This window comes from Pseudorasbora parva, chromosome 21, assembly GCF_024679245.1.
Source record: "Pseudorasbora parva isolate DD20220531a chromosome 21, ASM2467924v1, whole genome shotgun sequence".
Taxonomy (NCBI): Eukaryota; Metazoa; Chordata; class Actinopteri; order Cypriniformes; family Gobionidae; genus Pseudorasbora; species Pseudorasbora parva.
The window spans coordinates 14,965,891-14,986,125 of NC_090192.1; the positions used below are offsets into that span (position 1 = coordinate 14,965,891).

The window sequence follows — 20,235 nt, forward strand, 5'->3', positions numbered from 1 at the left end:
GTCATGACAAATCCTGTCCGCCTGTGAAATCGTGTACGCTGGTAGCGGTTTTAAATGCCTAATCAAAAGCTGTTATACATGGTTCTGGTCTAGACAAGCAATTTTTTAAAAATAAACTATGAATTCATTGCCATACTAAGTACACACACACAACATTTATTTGAAATATGTAATTTATTATGCTTGTATACATCTTATATATAAGCACGTATAGCTTCAGTTACTACTAGTAGGCCTATATGTAACATATGATTTGTAAGACATTAAAGACTATTTTAACACAATTTAAACAACAAAAATCCAAAAGCGATTTTGTTAGATTTGTAATCAGGCTCTGAACAGATTACCTATTAAAAGTTCTTTCAGCCAATAGAATCGCTCTGGGGTCCTAAGGGGACACAATTTCAGAGGAAGACACAATTTAGCCCCGTTTCCACCAAAATTACCCAGAACAATTTGAACCAGGAACTTTTTTACAGAAACTTTTCTCCCCCCCAGACTTGCAACTGTCTGCGTTTCCACCGCGATAAAGTTCCGTGAAGATTAGGCAAATTAGTCCGGTGATGTAGGACTGCGCACGACTGCTCCTCCAATCAGTGATGGACATTAATCATTTTTGTGTGTACCGATTGAAAGATTTAGTGGACTGTTTACATGAGACGTTATCTAAACCGATCTGGTGTTTACATGTGATGACTTTCAATCGCAATCATTTTGTCACATGCAGTTTGTCTGCCGCATCAAAAATGTCAACGCTGTTCTCTCCAGCAGCTGGAATGTGTTAACTGTAGCCATAAAGTAAAAATTAAACTGGGGCAATATAAAAACTGCCTGGGGCAATATAAAAACTACCTGGGGCAATATACGCTGTGTCATTATTCCAACATTATCTTCATAACTTATGAAATAAAAAGTTTACCCCTCAGAAAAATTAGCTTTCCTCTCTTGTCAACATGAGCGCGGCGCTCGCTGTCCCGTCATGTAAGGAAGCACACTTAAAAGTAATCGGTCAGGTCGTTTACATGGTGAAAAATATAGACTGTAAAAAAATGTATAACAAGTATGGAAGAGATTCAAGCTGTGCTGCTTTTGCTGGTTATGTATAGGTTTACTAAAGAGGTAATCAACAACAGCAGAAAAGAGCACTAATATGCAGATTCAGCAGCATGCAGTATATTCAGGAAGCTTGTAAAGCTAGATTTAAAATGACAATGTATATTATTATCAGCTATTACGGACATTGCACGCGAGATGGCTGAGACGAACGCACGCCATCAGACAGAGAGCAAGACTGATATTTACTGAACGTAGACCGAACCTCGCAAAAAACTTTTAAAAATGCCGGTTGAAATAAAATGCTAAACCAATCAGCATGTTCAGCTGGTTCCTACGGTCTAAACACACAGAGTACCACCCAAAGTTCCTGGTTCCTGGGTAAAGTTCCTGTGGTGGAAACGGAGCTTTTGTCATGACACCGGTCCCGAAATCGCTACTGCGCAGACTTGGTCCCAAGATGTCAGCGCCGTGCAGGCCGCCTGAAAGCTTCAACTATGGCAAGCAGAAATGGATGATGTCAAGTCATTTTTTTACGGTCTATGTGTGATGATACCTGATGAACATGTAGCTATCAAGTGCAGGGCTAGACATTAAGCATGTTCATGTGCTTCAAATTTGTGATATTTTTACCTTTTATAAAGGGCATTTCCCCCTTTATCTTAGGCTATGCTTCAGGTTTAATTTTATATTGTTAAATTTGATCAATAAATTAAATTAAATTAAGACACTATAAGCTGGGCTGTTAACCATAAAGTTAAATAATTTACACTGAAAAATTACAACTGCATTAAATAATGTTTTGAGATTTGGAGTTTTGAATTAGACACATAAGAAATGTTGGAAAGTATGTTAAATATGAAACTAAACCTCCAGTAGGTGGCAGCAGGTGGCCGTCTTAATGAGTCAGCCATTGAGTCGTTCATTCAAACGATTCATTCAAACACTGAATCGTTCAGTAACACACTTGTTGCTGACTGTGAGACACGTTACAGTTCTGCTGTGTGTGAACGATTTTCGCTGCTGAAATAGAACAAAAGTACTCAATATTGCATCTAAAATGTAAGTGAATTCAAGTGAATATTAATGTAAGTCAATGTTAATTAATTGTTCATGAAACTGTCATATAAAGCAGTGTCATTAAACGCTCTATAGTGTTGTAATTTCTGCTCGAGAGGCTGCACGAGCGTCAATAGCGTGACCTTGTTATCGTCAGTTCATTATTATTATCTATATCCACCACTATCAATCGGCACTTACACTAAATTAATGCACAAGCATTTTGTTTTAATCAGGCTCTTGTCAGTCGGGCAAGTAAAATTATTTTCTTTTCACTTGTCTCTTCAAAAATTCCACTTGTCCCGGATAAGCGATAATGTAAAGTGTTTAGTGACACAGCACACATCTCTAGGCCAGACCCTTATGCCGTTAAATTTGATAATTCCCACTTCTGAAGTCGTGATTACGAGCTCATCCCATTGAAATTTTGAAATGGGAGGGTGTTCATGTGCAATTTTTACCTAGGAAACTCGTATTTACGATAATTCCGAGAGGATGTGAATGCAGCATTAGTCACCACTCAGAGACCAAATACACACGTTAGAAAGCAAGAAACAATCAGTGGTTCTCTTAGGCAAAATCTTAACTGGAAAGAATCATTATAATATAGGAAGATAAATATTGATTAAGGCTTTGATTATGATATATATACGAGTCGAGTCCGAGTTCAGAGAGGGTCGAGTCCGAGATCAGAGTTGCGTTTCAGAAAACCACATATTGGAAGCGTCAAACATCAATTAAAAAAAAATATTAACATAGTCATAATAATCATGAATATTTTGAATGGGACTTCCTTTGAGTGGAATCAAAGCCTTAATCTATCATTTTCTGATTGTAGTGTTTTCAAATTTTAGTGCTATAAATTCTAGAAAATCCAATGCAACTGTTTGTGTGTGTGTGTGTGTGTGTGTGTGTGTGTGTGTGTGTGTGTGTGTGTGTGTGTGTGTGTGTGTGTGTGTGTGTGTGTGTGTGTGTGTGTGTGTGTGTGTGTGTGTGTGTGTGTGTGTGTGTGTGTTAGCTACCTGCCTGACGGCAAATACTGCTTGTAACGAACAGTTAGTGCAATTTTTTTTTCAAACGGACTGAATATGGTTACATAATGTACAATGTTTTTTAACGGGATAAGGAATACGCAGATCTGTTCCAGAATAACTGTTTATCGTATTTAATGACATAAAATTGCTATAGCATAGCACTCAATACTAACTATTTTTATGCTATGCATAAATAACCTGGAATAGTTAATATAGCATGCAATATTAACTATTATTATAAACATTATTTAACCAGAAAGAGGCAGAGGAACATGATTTTTTTCATAGCTTATCTTAATGTGCTAGTGTCAGGATATATGGTAGTAACAGTTTATGCAAATATGATATTATTTTTATAAGTTACCAATGGATCTTGAACAGTTACTTTATTCTGTGAGTAACAGTGTAACTGTTACACTGTTGCATTTTGAAGTACAGTATCAGGATAACCCACATGTTTTACTGGTACTGTTTATTAACTATTTAACAAGGTATTATAGTCATCTGTTGCAACTTTATAATAACCATCCAGATAATGTTTATAGACAGTTTACAAAGCAACTAGTAACCCTTAACAAAGTGTTAGGAATATTTGGTCTGTCTATCTAATGTTTATAGATGTTTTAAAAATGGTTTCTTAAAGTTTTACAAAAAATGTTTAATCATTACCCGTTTATCTGTAGAAATTTAGCCATATCAATTTTGCTTGGGGCCCCCAAATTCCTTCTAACCGCCTTGGCTGAGCCTGCATGAGCGGCACTAGAAGGAGATTGTCGCGGTTGTCGGGTGAGACTTAATGTTGTCGGAAAGGTATAACAAATGGTTAATATTGTCTTTTTTTATTAGACTATTGATATTGACTGGTTTAAGGTTCTTTAATTGGTATAATAATAAATCCTGTGCCCGTCCTTGCTAATATATATATATATATATATATATATATATATATATATATATATATATATATATATATATATATATATATATATATATATATATATATATATATTAGCAAGGACGGGCACAGGATTTATTATTATACCAATTAAAGAACCTTAAACCAGTCAATATCAATATTCATCAATATTCATCTTCTCTTATATATATATATATATATATATATATATATATATATATATATATATATATATATATATATATATATATATATATATACCATCTTGAGTATATACATATATATTCTATATATGTAAAACTCTTCAATTTTAACTCTTCAATTTATTTATTTATTTATTATATGAATGACCAACAAAAACAAAAAAATGTGTTCAATCATTGCACTCGATTTGAACTCTTCTTGCGTTACAAATGACAGGCTTTTAGACTGTCTCTCACATAAAACTTCAACGACTGTCACAGTCTCCTCCTCAAAAAGAAAAACTAACTGCAACATGTCTGTTCTGTTATCTGCAGGTCACACCATTAATTATCTGAAGCAAGAATACACAGAGATACTATGAGTGAAAATGGCTGTGAGTACCGTGAGAGGGTGCTGACGATGGACACGATGAACCCGAACATTAAACGCGTGGAATACGCTGTTCGCGGTCCCATAGTCCAGAGAGCACTTCAGATCGAAAGAGAACTTAAGATGGTGAGTGTAAGTTCATCTTCTCTTAAAATTAAAATGTTATAGTAAACTGTAGCCTATTTCTTTAGATTAGACATTATGGTGCCTTAAATGTCTATGTGTGAAGTTAAATGACTTGGCTGAGGCATCATATCTTAGGAGATACTACTGGTTCACACTGGAAATGGAAGGTTAAATGCTTGATGTTTGATATTTATTGTATAGATATATTTGCAGGGACTATAAATACAAGTATTAAAGGGTTAGTTCACCCAAAAATGAAAATTCTGTCATTAATTACAATGTTGTTCGCGTAAGACCTCTGTTCATCTTATAAGAACACAAATTAATATATTATTGTTGAAATCCGATGGCTCAGAAAGGCCTTAACTGACACCAATGTCACTTCCTCTCTCTACTAAAGGAATAAAGACGTTGTTAAAAAGCCCATCTCACTACAGTGGTTCTACAATCATTTTATGAAGCAACGAGAATAGTTTTTGTGCAAAAAAAAAACTATAGAGTGATGGGCCGATTTCAAAAAAGTTTTGAAAGCGTTATTAATCAGCGTATTGATTCATGATTTGGTGCCAAAATGCTGAAATCACGTGACATTGGTGATCCGAATCATGATGAATCGTTAACTTACATTGATTTATAAACGGTTCGAAACTTTGTTTTGTAATTGGCCCATCACTATTTAAGTCATTATTTAGGGTTTTATTTTAGCACAAAAACTATTCTCGTCACTTCATAAATTATAGTAGAGCAACTGTGGTGATGAGATGGACTTTTTAACAATTTGTTTAGTGCCTTTTATGGGTCTTGAGAGAGGAAATTAAGTTGATGTCAATGAAGGCCTTTCTGAGCCATCGGATTTCAACAAAAATATCTTCAATTATGTTTCTGAAGATGAACGGAGGTCCTACGGGTGTCGAACGACATTAGGGTAAGTAATTATTGACTTGAATTGACTTTGAATTTTCATTTTTGGGTGAACTAACCCTTTAAAGGTGGGGTAAGTGTTATTTCAAAAATTTTACAAAAACGGACTAGGGCAGAGTCCAATAACAAACATGTAGCCAACCAGCAGGTAAGGGGTGTGTCTAATAATGATGGTGAGAAGAGAGTGCTCAGTGCAAGTCATTATTATTAAAAACACGACACACAACAGACATTAGCTGAGAACTAACCTATGCTGGCTTTTTCTTGAAAATGCTTGTGTCATGTTCGTTATTTGTTCATTTGCAATCGTATTGTGGCTCACTTTAGTGATGATATAAACCCATTCCATTCCACACCGTGTGGTGCATCTAAATCTCCTCACTGTCTGTTTCAAGCGTCAGTTTACAAAATGTGTCCGACAAGTAAGATACGATACTCCTAATATATGTTTTTTTCCTCTTTTCATGATCTATATAACCCTAATCCGGTCATAATTGTAATATGTAGTTAGTTGGATTTGTGCTTGTGTACTATGGAGTTGTCATGAGAACGGTTTGTGTTTTTGTGATCCATATAAATCTAATCTCGTTATAATTGTAATATGTCATTAGTTGGACTCGTGCTCGTGTACTATAGAGTTGTTCATGAGAACGGTTTGTGTTTTTGTGATAGAAGTTGGTGACTTTTTTATTGAATATTCGACCTGGATTAGTAAAACAGAGATTCTGCTGTAGTCGTTTCCTGAGTTACGTATGTGTGGGGCTGAGCTATCAAAATAGTGCAGAGATCCTTTTGGGGGTAGGGGCGTGTTTGTTTTGGTGATTTGAAATATCAACAACAGTTACCAGAAAGCACTTACCCCACATTTAAATGCATTGCAGTGTGATGGAGAATTCAAATTGAATTAATTTTATTTATTCCACGCTATAAGCTCTGTTGTATATTGCACATTTTGGCAAATGCAGTAGGTCATGTGTATTGCGAAGAGATTTGGAGAAAGCTTTCCATTATCATTTGCGTTCATCTCAATGGCACATTACTGTTGCATGACACCATATTGTACAATATGCCACCATGAAATCTGCCAAAAATTTGCACACAACAAGATTTATATAATAAAACAGGGCTCAAAATTTGAATCTCAAGCCTTAGAACTTTCTAATGATTTATAGTTTAAGATTAAATATTTGATGCTGTAAAATAAAATATAGAAAGGGAACACCGGTTGCCCCCTGCATGTTAACAGGTCACCCTGCAGTTTTCTGCCAAAATAAATGCTTGATGTTTGATATTTTGTGTATAGAGATATATTAGCAGGGACTATAAATACAAGTATTACAGGGTTAATTCTAGGGCTGAACGATATGGACAAAATTTCATATCTCGATTTTCATACCAGATATCTCGATATCGATACAATACAATATGACTACTGGTACGTGTTCGGTGAAAACCAAGCATTTCTCAGAAAAATTAAAAGATTTAAGCCTACATTTCAAAAATTTGTGTCAGAAAATGTATTGTTTTTAAGCCTTTCGCACGAATGATCACACAGGTAATCAGTATAGGCTGGTCCCTGGAACGTATGATCATGTGCATCACATGATCAACTGCTAAATTCAAATGTTGAATTTAGCCAGAGACAGGCGCGTTTAGAGCTGTCATATATCACAACTTTTCAGTGTTTTCAACCACATACTGTTTATTTTAGATTTCAAACATAAATTCACATAAGTACTAAAAAAACAATACATTTAGAGTTTGTAAAATACATACTGATGTCTATGGAAGAGGTAATAATGATCCTTTCCATTATAATTCGACACGTTTTATTCATATCAGATACACATTGTGTAAGTAACTTCAATGTTTACTCTATTCTATTCCCAGTTCACCAGCCACTTACTTTTAAAGGTGCAATATGCAACTTTCCGTCCACTGGAGGGCGCCTATTCAAAACAAATGCGTAGTGTGATGACGCCAAGTGTCAGCGCAGCATCTTGGGAGATGTGGTCTTCACATCACAGCCGGTGGAAAATAGGACTCGGGCAGAAATCACGTTCATGCATGCGGTTATTAACGTTACTAAGCGCGCATTCAGCGCTTGCATCTCCCCGAGGCGGGACCTTTCCGGGCAAAGTGCGCTAAGCTGCTGTCCAATCACAATACGGGAAGCGTTGGCCCAATCAGAACTCGTTATGTATTTCTGAAGGAGGGTCTTCATAGAACAAGGAAATCATCAGGCCGTTTTTAGGACAGAGGAAACAGCGCTGTACAGATAAGTCAATTGTGTGAAAAATACTGTGTTTTTTTACACGCGAAACATGAACTCATGTTATATTGCACACTGTAAACATAATCAAAGCTTTGAAAACACGCGAAGAATGGGACCTTTAATGACACAACACGCGTTCACCATAGCAACTTTTTTTAGCTGAACTAGTTCTACTTTTAGAACTAAAAGCGTCAATTTCCTATACACCACTGTATCGACAGCGGCCTCCGTGACCTAAAGTCCCAAAATGCATTGCGTTGCTTACGTCACGATCCCAGACTCTATAGTAACGTCACTAACGTTTTGCAGGTCTTACTGAAAATAAAGACTAAACTTACCACTCAAAAGCGTCCATTTACAATCTCAAAACAATTGGTTGTTCCTCAAAATCATTTTCTTCATCAGAAACGGGATCACACAGTAGGTTGGATGGATAATCTCTCCATGATAGACAGTATATGGTAGATGTGTTTCTGTCACTCAGCTGCGCAGTGAAACAGCCAATCAGAGCCGAACTCAACATTAATATTCATGACCCTTCCAAATAAGGCAAAAACAGGCCATTACATTTTAGATTTAATTTCTGGGGTTGTAAATGGACCTGTAAAACCGTATCTGGACAATTTTAACTCTTAAATAAGTCACATAACCTATTTATGTATATCTCATTGTTTCAACTCATTCTAGGGCATCTATTCAGAAACACCAAGTGTCACAATCTCCATGGAAGAAGTCTGCACAGGACTGTTTTTCCCTGTTATATTTCCCCAAATATAACATCTGTTACTCAAAATTATAAGCCAAAAATACCAATAAACTGTTGGCTTACTAGTTATATCTACTGCAAAATTAAATCTTTTTTAACATCCATGCAAGAACAGAATGTCGCTGACTGACGACCATTTAATTACCGAACATCTTTCTTCCAAAATCTGACCACAAAGGCTGAATGTTCTCTCTATTTAAAGCTATTTTTAGACTGCCTGCTCCCGTCCAAAATACTAGAGTTACCGACCGCTACCGTCTTTGATTTGGAAATGTACTTCCCCGCTACAAGAAAACTGATTGGTCCCGCGGTTGAGGATCCACATGCAGCTTTATTAGGGTAATCTAGGACAGAGTCCTGCACGGGTCCGATTTTGTAAATCCGCACCCTCCCTTACCCGCGGTGCGTTAAACCGCATCCTACCCGTTTTCCGACATGGAGCAATAATTAATATCCGGACCCGCTTAAAATAGAACCGACACCCGACCCGCACCCGATATAAAATCAGTTTAGCATGTAACATTATATAGGCCTACACCATTTATTGCCAGGTCATACAAATGTAATTACTTCACCGTGCCACGTCTTTAAAATTCAAACACATTATTTTCAATGAGTGTGTGCACACCGGCGGCAGCATTCGGTGCCTGTCCGCGACGACTCAGGAAGTTGTTAAAAATCCTGCCGCGCCACAGAGCGCCAATGTACTGGTTTCACCCTGTGCCACAAGATGCACTCATCGTACAGCTCTACTGTCAGAAGTGGATTCAAAACTGAGCTCACGCGTAAATAATGTGTGCCTCTGGCGGTGAGCTTTGCGTCTGGTGTGCGACCCCCTTGAAGCCTTGTGTGATATTTTGAAAGTAAGAGAATCCTGGGAGGGCGCACGGCGGCATGAGCACAAATAACCTAATATTGTTTTGAAATTATTTTATTAACTTGAAATACAGGCCAGACATATTTTTGTAGATGTGTTCCTAAAAATATGCATATATTTTTACATTGGCACGTGACTGTTTTAAACCCGTGTTAGACCCGTGTTTCCCCCTTGTTCGACCCGACCCACACCCGTATCCGACACAGTTGGATGTTTTTCACCGTTTCAGCAAAATTTGCGGGTCGACCCGTCAAACCCGTGCAAAACACAGGGCAGATAATCCAAACAATCAGGCAGGAAACACAGGCAAACAGTGAAATCCAAGAAAACCAAGCAGGGAATCAAAAACCATAACATGGGAAACCATACGGAGGATGCTTAGAATTGCAGCATGACACTAAACAAGACTTTGCACACAAGGAGTGAAAACACAGGGTTTATGTGCAGTATACACTTTTTAAAATGGTAATAAAGCATATATACTATTGTACATATATGTTTTTTATGTTTAAATTCATTACATTGCTTCGAAAGCTTTGTGTGATATTCCTGCAGTGTTCTAGAAAGCAAATGGTACAGTTTTTTTTGTTGTTGTTGGCTAACTGCTGTCAGACAGTTTCTCCCAGATGACAATATCTTATCTGCTGCAAGCACATGTTCTATGCATGAAGACTCCTGCTTCTTACATATTTTATTTTTGAAACATATTTTGAGTGATTCAACATTGCTTGATATTAAGTTAATATTTTAATAATACATTTTATGAAAAATATGGAACAATCATAATGCATTGATACACATCATATTTTAACTATTTTGGGTATTAAAACAATTTTAGATCATTGGAGAATTGTCTAATCTGATTAACACCCGTTCCAAAGTATTAAATAAATACATATTACGGACATATAGTGTTATACTACGAGACTGTGGCATGCTTAAATTGGTTCGTTGACGAACGTTCTGAGGTGTGCAATTATTTTCAAGGAAAAAGTAGTTCCAGGCAGGTCTTGACCGCATTACAGTTCCATATCACTTCACCTAATGATTTCAGTTATTTCAAATGTCTTTACAGCCTGCAACAGCAAAAGAACAAAAACCCACAGCGAAACTGACCAAGCAAAGTAATATAGTAAACAATAGGTTTAAATGTCTTATTTCCCTGTTTTTTGCTACAAAATAAAATTGGCATACTTTTTTCTTCCGCTCTCTCTGCTCTCCTATTAAAAAAAACACACATACAGGACACACACTAGCACAGAAACATGTTGTCAGTGAGGATTTTATCAGTAAAATGGTTTAGCAACTTAAAAGCTACATGACATTTTCCACTAGCATGCCATTCTTACAGTTTTGCATTACACCGCTGCCAAACATTGTTGAAAAAGACACACAGACTGAGCTAATTTTCTCTCCATACTTCTCAGAAATATACTTAAAATTACACTTAAGTACACTTGACATACTGACAGAAAAGGCCTACTTCTACCTGATTCCATTTTTTTATTTGAAATTTGAGATTGTGACTTAATTTAATCATGACATCCTTAGTTGCTAGAGTTGGAACCAGTGAAAGCAGTTTACAAAATTATGTTAGTGTGTGTAAGAATACTGTGATGTTTGCGGACCAAATCGCTCAATACGAGAGGCAATGCGAAACACAAAGGCATGTTTTAAAGAAGAGTGGCTTGATTAAGTGATGTACAGTCTTGTTCAAAATAATAGCAGTACAATGTGACTAACCAGAATAATCAAGGTTTTTAGTATATTTTTTATTGCTACGTGGCAAACAAGTTACCAGTAGGTTCAGTAGATTGTCAGAAAACAAACAAGACCCAGCATTCATGATATGCACGCTCTTAAGGCTGTGCAATTGGGCAATTAGTTGAAAGGGGTGTGTTCAAAAAAATAGCAGTGTCTACCTTTGACTGTACAAACTCAAAACTATTTTGTACAAACATTTTTTTTTTTTCTGGGATTTAGCAATCCTGTGAATCACTAAACTAATATTTAGTTGTATGACCACAGTTTTTTAAAACTGCTTGACATCTGTGTGGCATGGAGTCAACCAACTTGTGGCACCTCTCAGCTGTTATTCCACTCCATGATTCTTTAACAACATTCTACAATTCATTCACATTTCTTGGTTTTGCTTTAGAAACAGCATTTTTGATATCACCCCACAAGTTCTCAATTGGATTAAGGTCTGGAGATTGGGCTGGCCACTCCATAACATTAATTTTGTTGGTTTGGAACCAAGACTTTGCCCGTTTACTAGTGTGTTTTGGGTCATTGTCTTGTTGAAACAACCGTTTCAAGGGCATGTCCTCTTCAGCATAGGGCAACATGACCTCTTCAAGCATGGGCGTAGATTACGCGGGGGACGCGGGGGACGTGTCCCCCTCACTTTTAATAAAATGTATTTTCGTCCCCCGCACTTTTACTGGTTCTCACCGATCCTAGTCGACCCACTCCGAGCGGGATCCGAACCGGCGTTACCTGCGCGAGCGCGGGCAAGGTAACAGGGACGCTAAAAACAGCTTTCTTTAATCTGGGTTGATAGCGTGCTTCTTGAGGTCACAGGCAATGTTAGAAACATAGAAACCAATGTGAATACATCAAGATTTAAATTCAGAGACAAAAAATAATCTATACATGACCTGTCATTTTATTCGAATCTAAATATGAGAAGGGCGCTCTCACAGAATGTCAAACGTGGATTCGTAGAAGTAATACCCTGTCACGCTGGAGCTGCAGCTGAAGGAAAACAATCGTTATGAGTAATGAATGAAACGTGACGACGACAATCAGACGATTGAGACAATATATGCTTTATGTGTGTTTTTCAAGTCATCTCAATGTAGGCTATTTATTGACAATAAAGTATAGGCTATCATATGAATAATGCAGCTTTTTTAATGTTTATTATCTTCTGCTCACCACGGCTGCATTTATGTAATCAAAAATAGTTCAAAAAGTAATATTTTGAAATATTATTACAAATTAAAACAGCTTTTTTCCTATGTGAATATATAGTAATTTATTCCTGTGTTCAAAGCTGAATTTATCATCATTACTCCAGTCTTCAGTGTCACATGATCCTTCACTAATCACTCTCATATGAGGATTTCATAATCAAGAAACATTTATGATTATTATCTGTGTTAAACAGTTGTGCTGCTTAAAAATGTTGTGGAAACCATGATAGCCTACATGTTATTTTACAGGATTCCTTAATGAATAGAAAGTTCAATGGACAGCATTTATTTGCGTTCATTAAATAAATTATTATCTTTTGTAATATTAAAAATATCACTTGTGATCAATTAAATGCATGTCTGATCAACAAAAGTATTAATTTCTCTCTTTTTTAATTTTACCACAAATGTTTAGATGGTTTCCAGAAAAATTAAGCATCACCATGAGCAGCACAACTGATAATAATCATAAATGTGTGTTGATCATCAGATCCTCATCTGAGAATGATTAGTGAAGGATCATAGGACTCTGAAGACTGGAGTAATGATGATAAATTCAGCTTTGATCACAGGAATAAATTACACTTTACTATATATTCACATAGAGAACAGCATGGTTCACATTAGAATATATATTTATTTTTTTACATTGCATAAAATCTATGGAGTCTTAATGCACAAGTGTTTGTAGGTTAGTATATAAACCAATCATAAAATTGGCACAAAAATAGGAGAATAATAATATAGATATTAATTGGTGGTTATTGTTCAGCAGTGTATTTGATATCTTGCCCAATTAAAAGCAAGAGATGCGATAAATTATATTGGTCCAAAAAAAAAAAAAATCATTTCTGTCCCCCTCACTTCTGAAAAGATGGCTACGCCCCTGTCTTCAAGTATTTTAACATATGCAAACTGATCCATGATCCCTGGTATGCGATAAATAGGCCCAACACCATAGTAGGAGAAACATGCCCATATCATGATGCTTGCACCTCCATGCTTCACTGTCTTCACTGTGTACTGTGGCTTGAATTCAGAGTTTGGGGGTCGTCTCACAAACTGCCTGTGGCCCTTGGACCCAAAAAGAACAATTTTACTCTCATCAGTCCACAAAATGTTCCTCCTTTTTTCTTTAGGCCAGTTGATTTGTTCTTTGGCAAATTGTAACCTCTTCTGCACATGCCTTTTTTTTAACAGAGGGACTTTGCGGGGGATTCTTGAAAATAGATTAGCTTCACACAGACGTCTTCTAACTGTCACAGTACTTACAGGTAACTCCAGACTGTCTTTGATCATCCTGGAGGTGATCATTGGCTGAGCCTTTGCCATTCTGGTTATTCTTCTATCCATTTTGATGGTTGTCTTCCGTTTTCTTCCACGTCTCTCTGGTTTTGCTCTCCATTTTAAGGCATTGGAGATCATTTTAGCTGAACAGCCTATCATTTTTTGCACCTCTTTATAGGTTTTCCCCTCTCTAATCAACTTTTTAATCAAAGTACGCTGTTCTTCTGAACAATGTCTTGAACGACCCATTTTCCTCAGCTTTCAAATGCATGTTCAACAAGTGTTGGCTTCATCCTTAAATAGGGGCCACCTGATTCACACCTGTTTCTTCACAAAATTGATGACCTCAGTGATTGAATGCCACACTGCTATTTTTTTGAACACACCCCTTTCAACTAATTCAACTAATTGCCCAATTGCACAGCCTTAAGAGTGTGCATATCATGAATGCTGGGTCTCATTTGTTTTCTGAGAATCTACTGAACCTACTGGTAACTTGTTTGCCACGTAGCAATAAAAAAATATACGAAAAACCTTGATTATTCTGGTTAGTCACATTGTACTGCTATTATTTTGAACAATACTGTAAATAACGGAGGATGGGTACAGAATGGTAACAAAACTCCAAAAAGGTGTAGTGTGCAGTTTGTAAACTAAAAAATAGCTTAGTTACATCCCTCAGTTTAAATAGATTGTTGTATGTGTGTGTGGTGAGGGTTTCGTGAATGTTTAGATAACTATAAAGGAGTTCACATATTCAACTTTTCTTGAAAATATTTAGCTATTAGATAGATCTATTTAAATGCTTCATTTTCTTTTCATATTATAATATATTAAAACAAATTTAAGCATTGAACTGATATATAAGTTTAAATACTTTTTTATATTATATTTTAAGCCCATAAAGAATTGATCTCACTAGGGATTTGTTGAGGGATCCTTGCCATTAAAAAGTTTGAAAAAAAAAACCCGATAAAGAAAATCTTAGGAATTCATAAGCAATAAACAAACATTTAATTTTGATGGTTGAATGCTGCCTGTAGCCAAAAATAAAATAAAAAATAAAAACTGTAAAAAACACTTTATGGTTGTCCCAAACCATCTCAGCATAACTGCTTAATTTTTCATATTATATAATATTATTATAAAGAATTAAACTATCCTGCGGGAGATTTTTAAATTATGTTTTTAATAGAATTTATTGGTATAACACAGCACTAAAAAAAACTTCTCAGGTAACCTAAAGTGTGCGTTATTTACTGACTTCTGATTTAACTGCTTGGTTTCAAAAATATGATTTAACATCATTAATACAAAAGAAAAAAAATTAATAGCACATTAAAACTGCATGATGAAATCATTTTTGGTATAAATAATGTTTTTGCTTAGGTGGCCAAAATGTCTGCCTAAAATAAATAAAGGGAACATTGCATGCAGATGCTACCAATATTGAGCAAACTCTGGGGCGGGGTTACCGGGACCAACAAGACCATCACAAACTTGTGTGACCACTATTTTTTAAATAGCAGCTAATCAAGCTAATAGCTGCTTGATTGTAATCTCTCCCTGTGTCCCAATTCGCATACTATTCTTACTAAATAGTATTCGAAAATAGAATTAGTATGTCCCAAATCATAGTATGTTGAAAAGAGTATTCCAAAGATAACCGGATGTTTTACTATTTCCGGTCCGAATTCGAAGTATGAATCGATGGGCACTTAAATGGCTGATATTGCCCACAACCCACTGCGAGGTGTACGGGGATTCGATTAGAACTACAAACGCGGATAAAAAGCGTTAACAACTACAAACATGACGGATGTGCGAGTCCGGCGGTTAAGTAGAGAAGTTTAGATAAAGGGGTTTGAGTGACCAACTATCAATATTTAACCTGACAAAAATAAATTTATTCAGTGTTGTCCACATTATATTTCACCTGCAGCAGCATTGTGAACTTTTATAATGACACGTTTGGCCATTATAGGGCCGCCCAAATCGTCCCAATGAAGGCTAACGATCGGCAGGTGAAGGTCGCTGCGCGTTCGGTCTTTTCAGCGGGGCAAAGTGGATTTTATTCCAATTCCTCTTTATCTGACTCCATTTAATTATAATTTAGAATTTATGTTTGAATGCCATTTGGTTATTTGGTTATTCTTTAATAGTTTAACTACACATTTAATTATTCCGTTTAACCCTTTGTTGAAATTATACCCAACCTGAATAATTCCAGAGCAAGTCAGAATCCATCAAAGTGTAACAATTTATTTAACAGTCAGGTAAATGTATAAAGCCAGTTACATAGTCAATTCAAAGGTAATCCATATATAACATCAAATACTCTGAAGTAAAGAATGAAATATATACCTGACTTCTGAAAACTACATAATGCTGGCTATCTTGAGACATCCAACATTACGGGCTGACCGGTTTAAAGTGTCAAGCCCTGAGCTCTTTGCAACATTTCCTTAAATACCCAGAAACAAATGTATAAACTCTTTCAAATGTAAACACGAGTTCACAATGGGAATTTGCATTGATCAAGACTTGTATTGATGCAAAGGCCAAATGGCTGAAAGCCACACCCACCAAACTAAGACAAGATATCTTTAAACTCTTAAAACATTGATTATCTTTTGAACTTCTGTGAGAATGAGATCTTTGTACCAGTCGCACTGAGACATTTCAAACAATATCAAACACATATAATACTGTATCATGTGGATTGACATTGTAATATAGAGATTCTGGGTGTATTTTCAATGATCTCAGCATGAGAGAGGGAATGAATTGGGGGAGAGGGAGTCAACAGGGAAAGATGTAGATTAGCTGATAGTGAGGTGAGACTTGCGTCTCCAGTGGTGTGTGAGGGACAGTTCAGATGTTAATTTCCTTTATTTTCTCAGAGAGTCCTTGTTCCTCATTCAGACATTTCGGCATATACTAGTTTTTTCAGTCTTACACCATTAACTTTTAAATGCATCATTATATTTAAACTGCAAACACATGAGGAGAGTCTCTGCATTAAAAACCCACAAATGGCAGATCAACGAGCGGCTACATTTCTCTCCGATACGGCAGGAGATTAAACTGAAGGTGGAGGATTTGAACTGTGACGAATCTGACGATGATTGACAGGGCAGATAAATGCTGACGGGATGCATGTAACTAAGCAACAGAGACCGTTAAAGATGGCGAAGTAGAATGTCCCGAAGCTTGCATACTTTTCTGCTACACACTCAAAAGTATATACTTTTTCTTCACAAAAAGAGTACATACTTTTAGGACGTAGTATAAGTAGGCGAATTGGGACCTAAAAGTACATGCCGATGTTAGATCATAAAGCCATGATGAGCAATTGTTGATGTAAGGTTTGTTCGAGATGCATCGGCGCGCTGTGCAGCCCGATTGCCATATGACATCGTATATACTGTATATATACAGTATACTGTATATATACAGTATATATATATATATATATATATATATATATATATAAATCAACAACATGTACTGTATGTTAGACCCAATACCTACCAATATATTGAAAGAGATCCTCTTTTTAATTTTATCAATCCATTATCAAGAGGACATGTTCCAAAAAACTTTTAAGCTGGCTATTAAGCCTCTCATTAAAATCACAACTTAATCCTAGACAATTAGTCAACAACAGACAGATCTCGAATCTCCCTTTTATGTCAAGAATATATAAATATTTCATGTCAATATTCTGAATGATAGAAATCCACAATCTGACTTATGATGCAGCTTAGAATCATAATTACACCATGTTCATTCATTTGGCTAGAGGAGAACTGGACTAAAGTTTTTTTCTCCATCTCTGTCACCTGATGGAGTTTGGCTTCCTTGGCACTGTCGCCTTTGGCTTGCTTAGTTAGGGACACTCAGTATTATTGACTTGACTGCACTGACACTATTGGATGAAAAGTAAACTTGAATTGTGCTAAATTGTGTGTGTATGCATATATATATATATATATAGAATAGATAATAGATAATAGAATATATATCAATTAATGCTTCAAAGTATTTAGGGGTGTGGTCAAGACAATCTCCTGAACTCCAAACTGAATGTCAGAATGGGAAAAAGATTTCTGCAATTTTGAGCGTGGCATGGTTGTTGGTGCCAATATTTCACAATCTGCTCAGTTACTGGGATTTTCATGCACAACCATTTCTAGGGTTTACAAAGAAGGGTGTGAAAAGGGAAAAACATCCAGTATGAGGCAGTCCTGTGGGCGAAAATGCCTTGTTGATGCTAGAGGTCAGAGGAGAATGGGTCGACTGATTCAAGCTGATAGAAGAGCAACTTTGAACAGAACGTAAACAAAATAAGAGAATGGATCCATTATGCCTTGTTACCACTGTGCAGGCTGGTGGTGGTCGTGTAATGGTGTGGGGGATGTTTTCTTGGCACACTTTAGGCCCCTTAGTGCCAATTGGGCATAATTTAAATGCCACAGCCTACCTGAGCATTGTTTTTGACCATGTCCATCCCTTTATGACCACCATGTACCCATCATCTGATGGCTACTTCCAGCAGGATAATGCACCATGTCACAAAGCTTGAATCATTTCAAATTGATTTCTTGAACATGACAATGAGTTCACTGTACTAAAATGGCCCCCACAGTCACCAGATCTCAACCCAATAGAGCATATTTAGGATGTGGTGGAACTGGAGCTTTGTGCCCTGGATGTGCATCCCACAAATCTCCATCAACTGTAAGGTGCTATCTTATATCCAGTATATCACAAAGCTTTGTTTTTAAGATTATAAATTCTATTAAGGAATAGTTGGTTAGTTCACCCAAAAATGAAAATTATATAATTAATTAATCATGTCTTTTCAAACCTGTAAGACCTTTGTTCATCTTCTGAACACAAATTAAGATATTTTTGATGAAATCTGAGAGCTCTCTGACCCATCCATAGACTGCAACTTTACTGCAACTGTAAAATCTACTGTAAATCTTCTGTACTTTTTTCCTGTTTCTCTCTAATACAAATTCTCTGTTTTCCTATCTTTCCCATTAACTGCTCCATCAATGTAGGGTGTAAATAAACCATTTACAGAGGTCATTAAAGCCAACATCGGCGACTGCCACGCTATGGGCCAGAAACCCATCACCTTCTTCAGACAGGTGTGTTAACGAGATTTTGTGTATGTCATGCTGTATTCTGAGCAGTAGTTTTTGTACATACTCTACGTATGCTCCATTTATTTGTCAGGTCTTGGCATTGTGCTCTTATCCAGATCTTCTTGATGACAGCAAATTTCCAGAAGATGCCAAAAGTAGAGCACACCGCATTCTCCAAGCTTGTGGTGGAGGAAGTCTCGGTACTGGAAAATCCTTTTTATTAGATGTTACATACTTTAAATAAACATGAAACCAAATTAAATGAACTATTTACCTATTGCCAAAACATATGATCTTGCACATCTTCTGATTTCCTTTTTGACTGACATTACATGGACAGTGTAGGTTTACCCTTAAAGGGTCATGAAACCCCCCCAAAATGTTTTTGACATGAACTGATATGTACAAATTCAACATCATTGAAAACATTAATGTACTCATTACGTTTATTCATAAGTGGAAATGTTACTTTTGCATTTTTTAGAGCAATTTCTGTCTTCCGGTTTGAAAAGCAAGGTCGGACCTCTGTCACGGATTCTGATGTCTATACGTAATACCCGAAAGATCCGGAGTGTTGATTGGCTGAGCGGCTCCTGTAGGGGCTAGATGAACGAGCTGATGTTAACTGTTTCTGAGAGCTTTCTCTGCCTTATTCATGATAATGAACTATTTTAACTACTTCGCTGTATTACGCACGAGATTGCATTACTGCGAGAATTCAAACAACATACAGAGCATGCATGTGAGCGGGTTCTGCGTGGAGCACCGCAACGAGTTTAAAAACGCTCAAAGATCATAAATTATTAGGAGTAAGTATGTTTTAAGTTTTGATATTTTATCTTATTTCATATATTATGTTTATATAATTTCATATAATATGTTTTACACTCAAAAAAATTAACTTATGATGCTGTTCACTTTATTTAAGCAATTCATATTGATTTAACACCATTATATCAGGTTTCTGGTTCAAATGTGATTGATTCATGTTAAACTGACCTAAAACCGTTACTCTTTGACATAACTTGATGTGTTTAATTTGAAATAACATGATAAAATCAAGTAATCCGAACAAACAGGACTTTCACTTCCCATCATGCTTTGCAAATGGGCTGAATTTGGAGAGTAAATGTTTAAATAAAGTGCTATTTTATGCATTTCTAACGAGATGAGAAAATGGAGAGACTTTTTAACGTTTAATGTTTTGTTTG

The 20,235-nt window shown here is 36.3% G+C and overlaps 1 protein-coding gene across 3 annotated transcripts in view; it reads left to right on the forward strand.

Moving 5' to 3' along the window:
• The window catches only part of si:ch211-217a12.1 (alanine aminotransferase 2-like), a 43,966-nt gene that overhangs the window by 6,186 nt on the left and 17,545 nt on the right, over positions 1-20,235 (forward strand). Inside the window, exons 1-4 of one of the 3 annotated variants that reach the window (XM_067429840.1) lie at positions 3,865-3,956; positions 4,581-4,761; positions 18,938-19,027; positions 19,116-19,224. In XM_067429840.1, coding sequence (XP_067285941.1) covers positions 4,624-4,761; positions 18,938-19,027; positions 19,116-19,224 — 337 coding nt within the window. In that variant the 5' untranslated portion in view covers positions 3,865-3,956; positions 4,581-4,623. Of the gene's footprint in view, positions 1-3,864; positions 3,969-4,580; positions 4,762-18,937; positions 19,028-19,115; positions 19,225-20,235 lie in introns of those variants that run through there. The other 2 variants (XM_067429841.1, XM_067429839.1) reach the window with 2 other exon arrangements.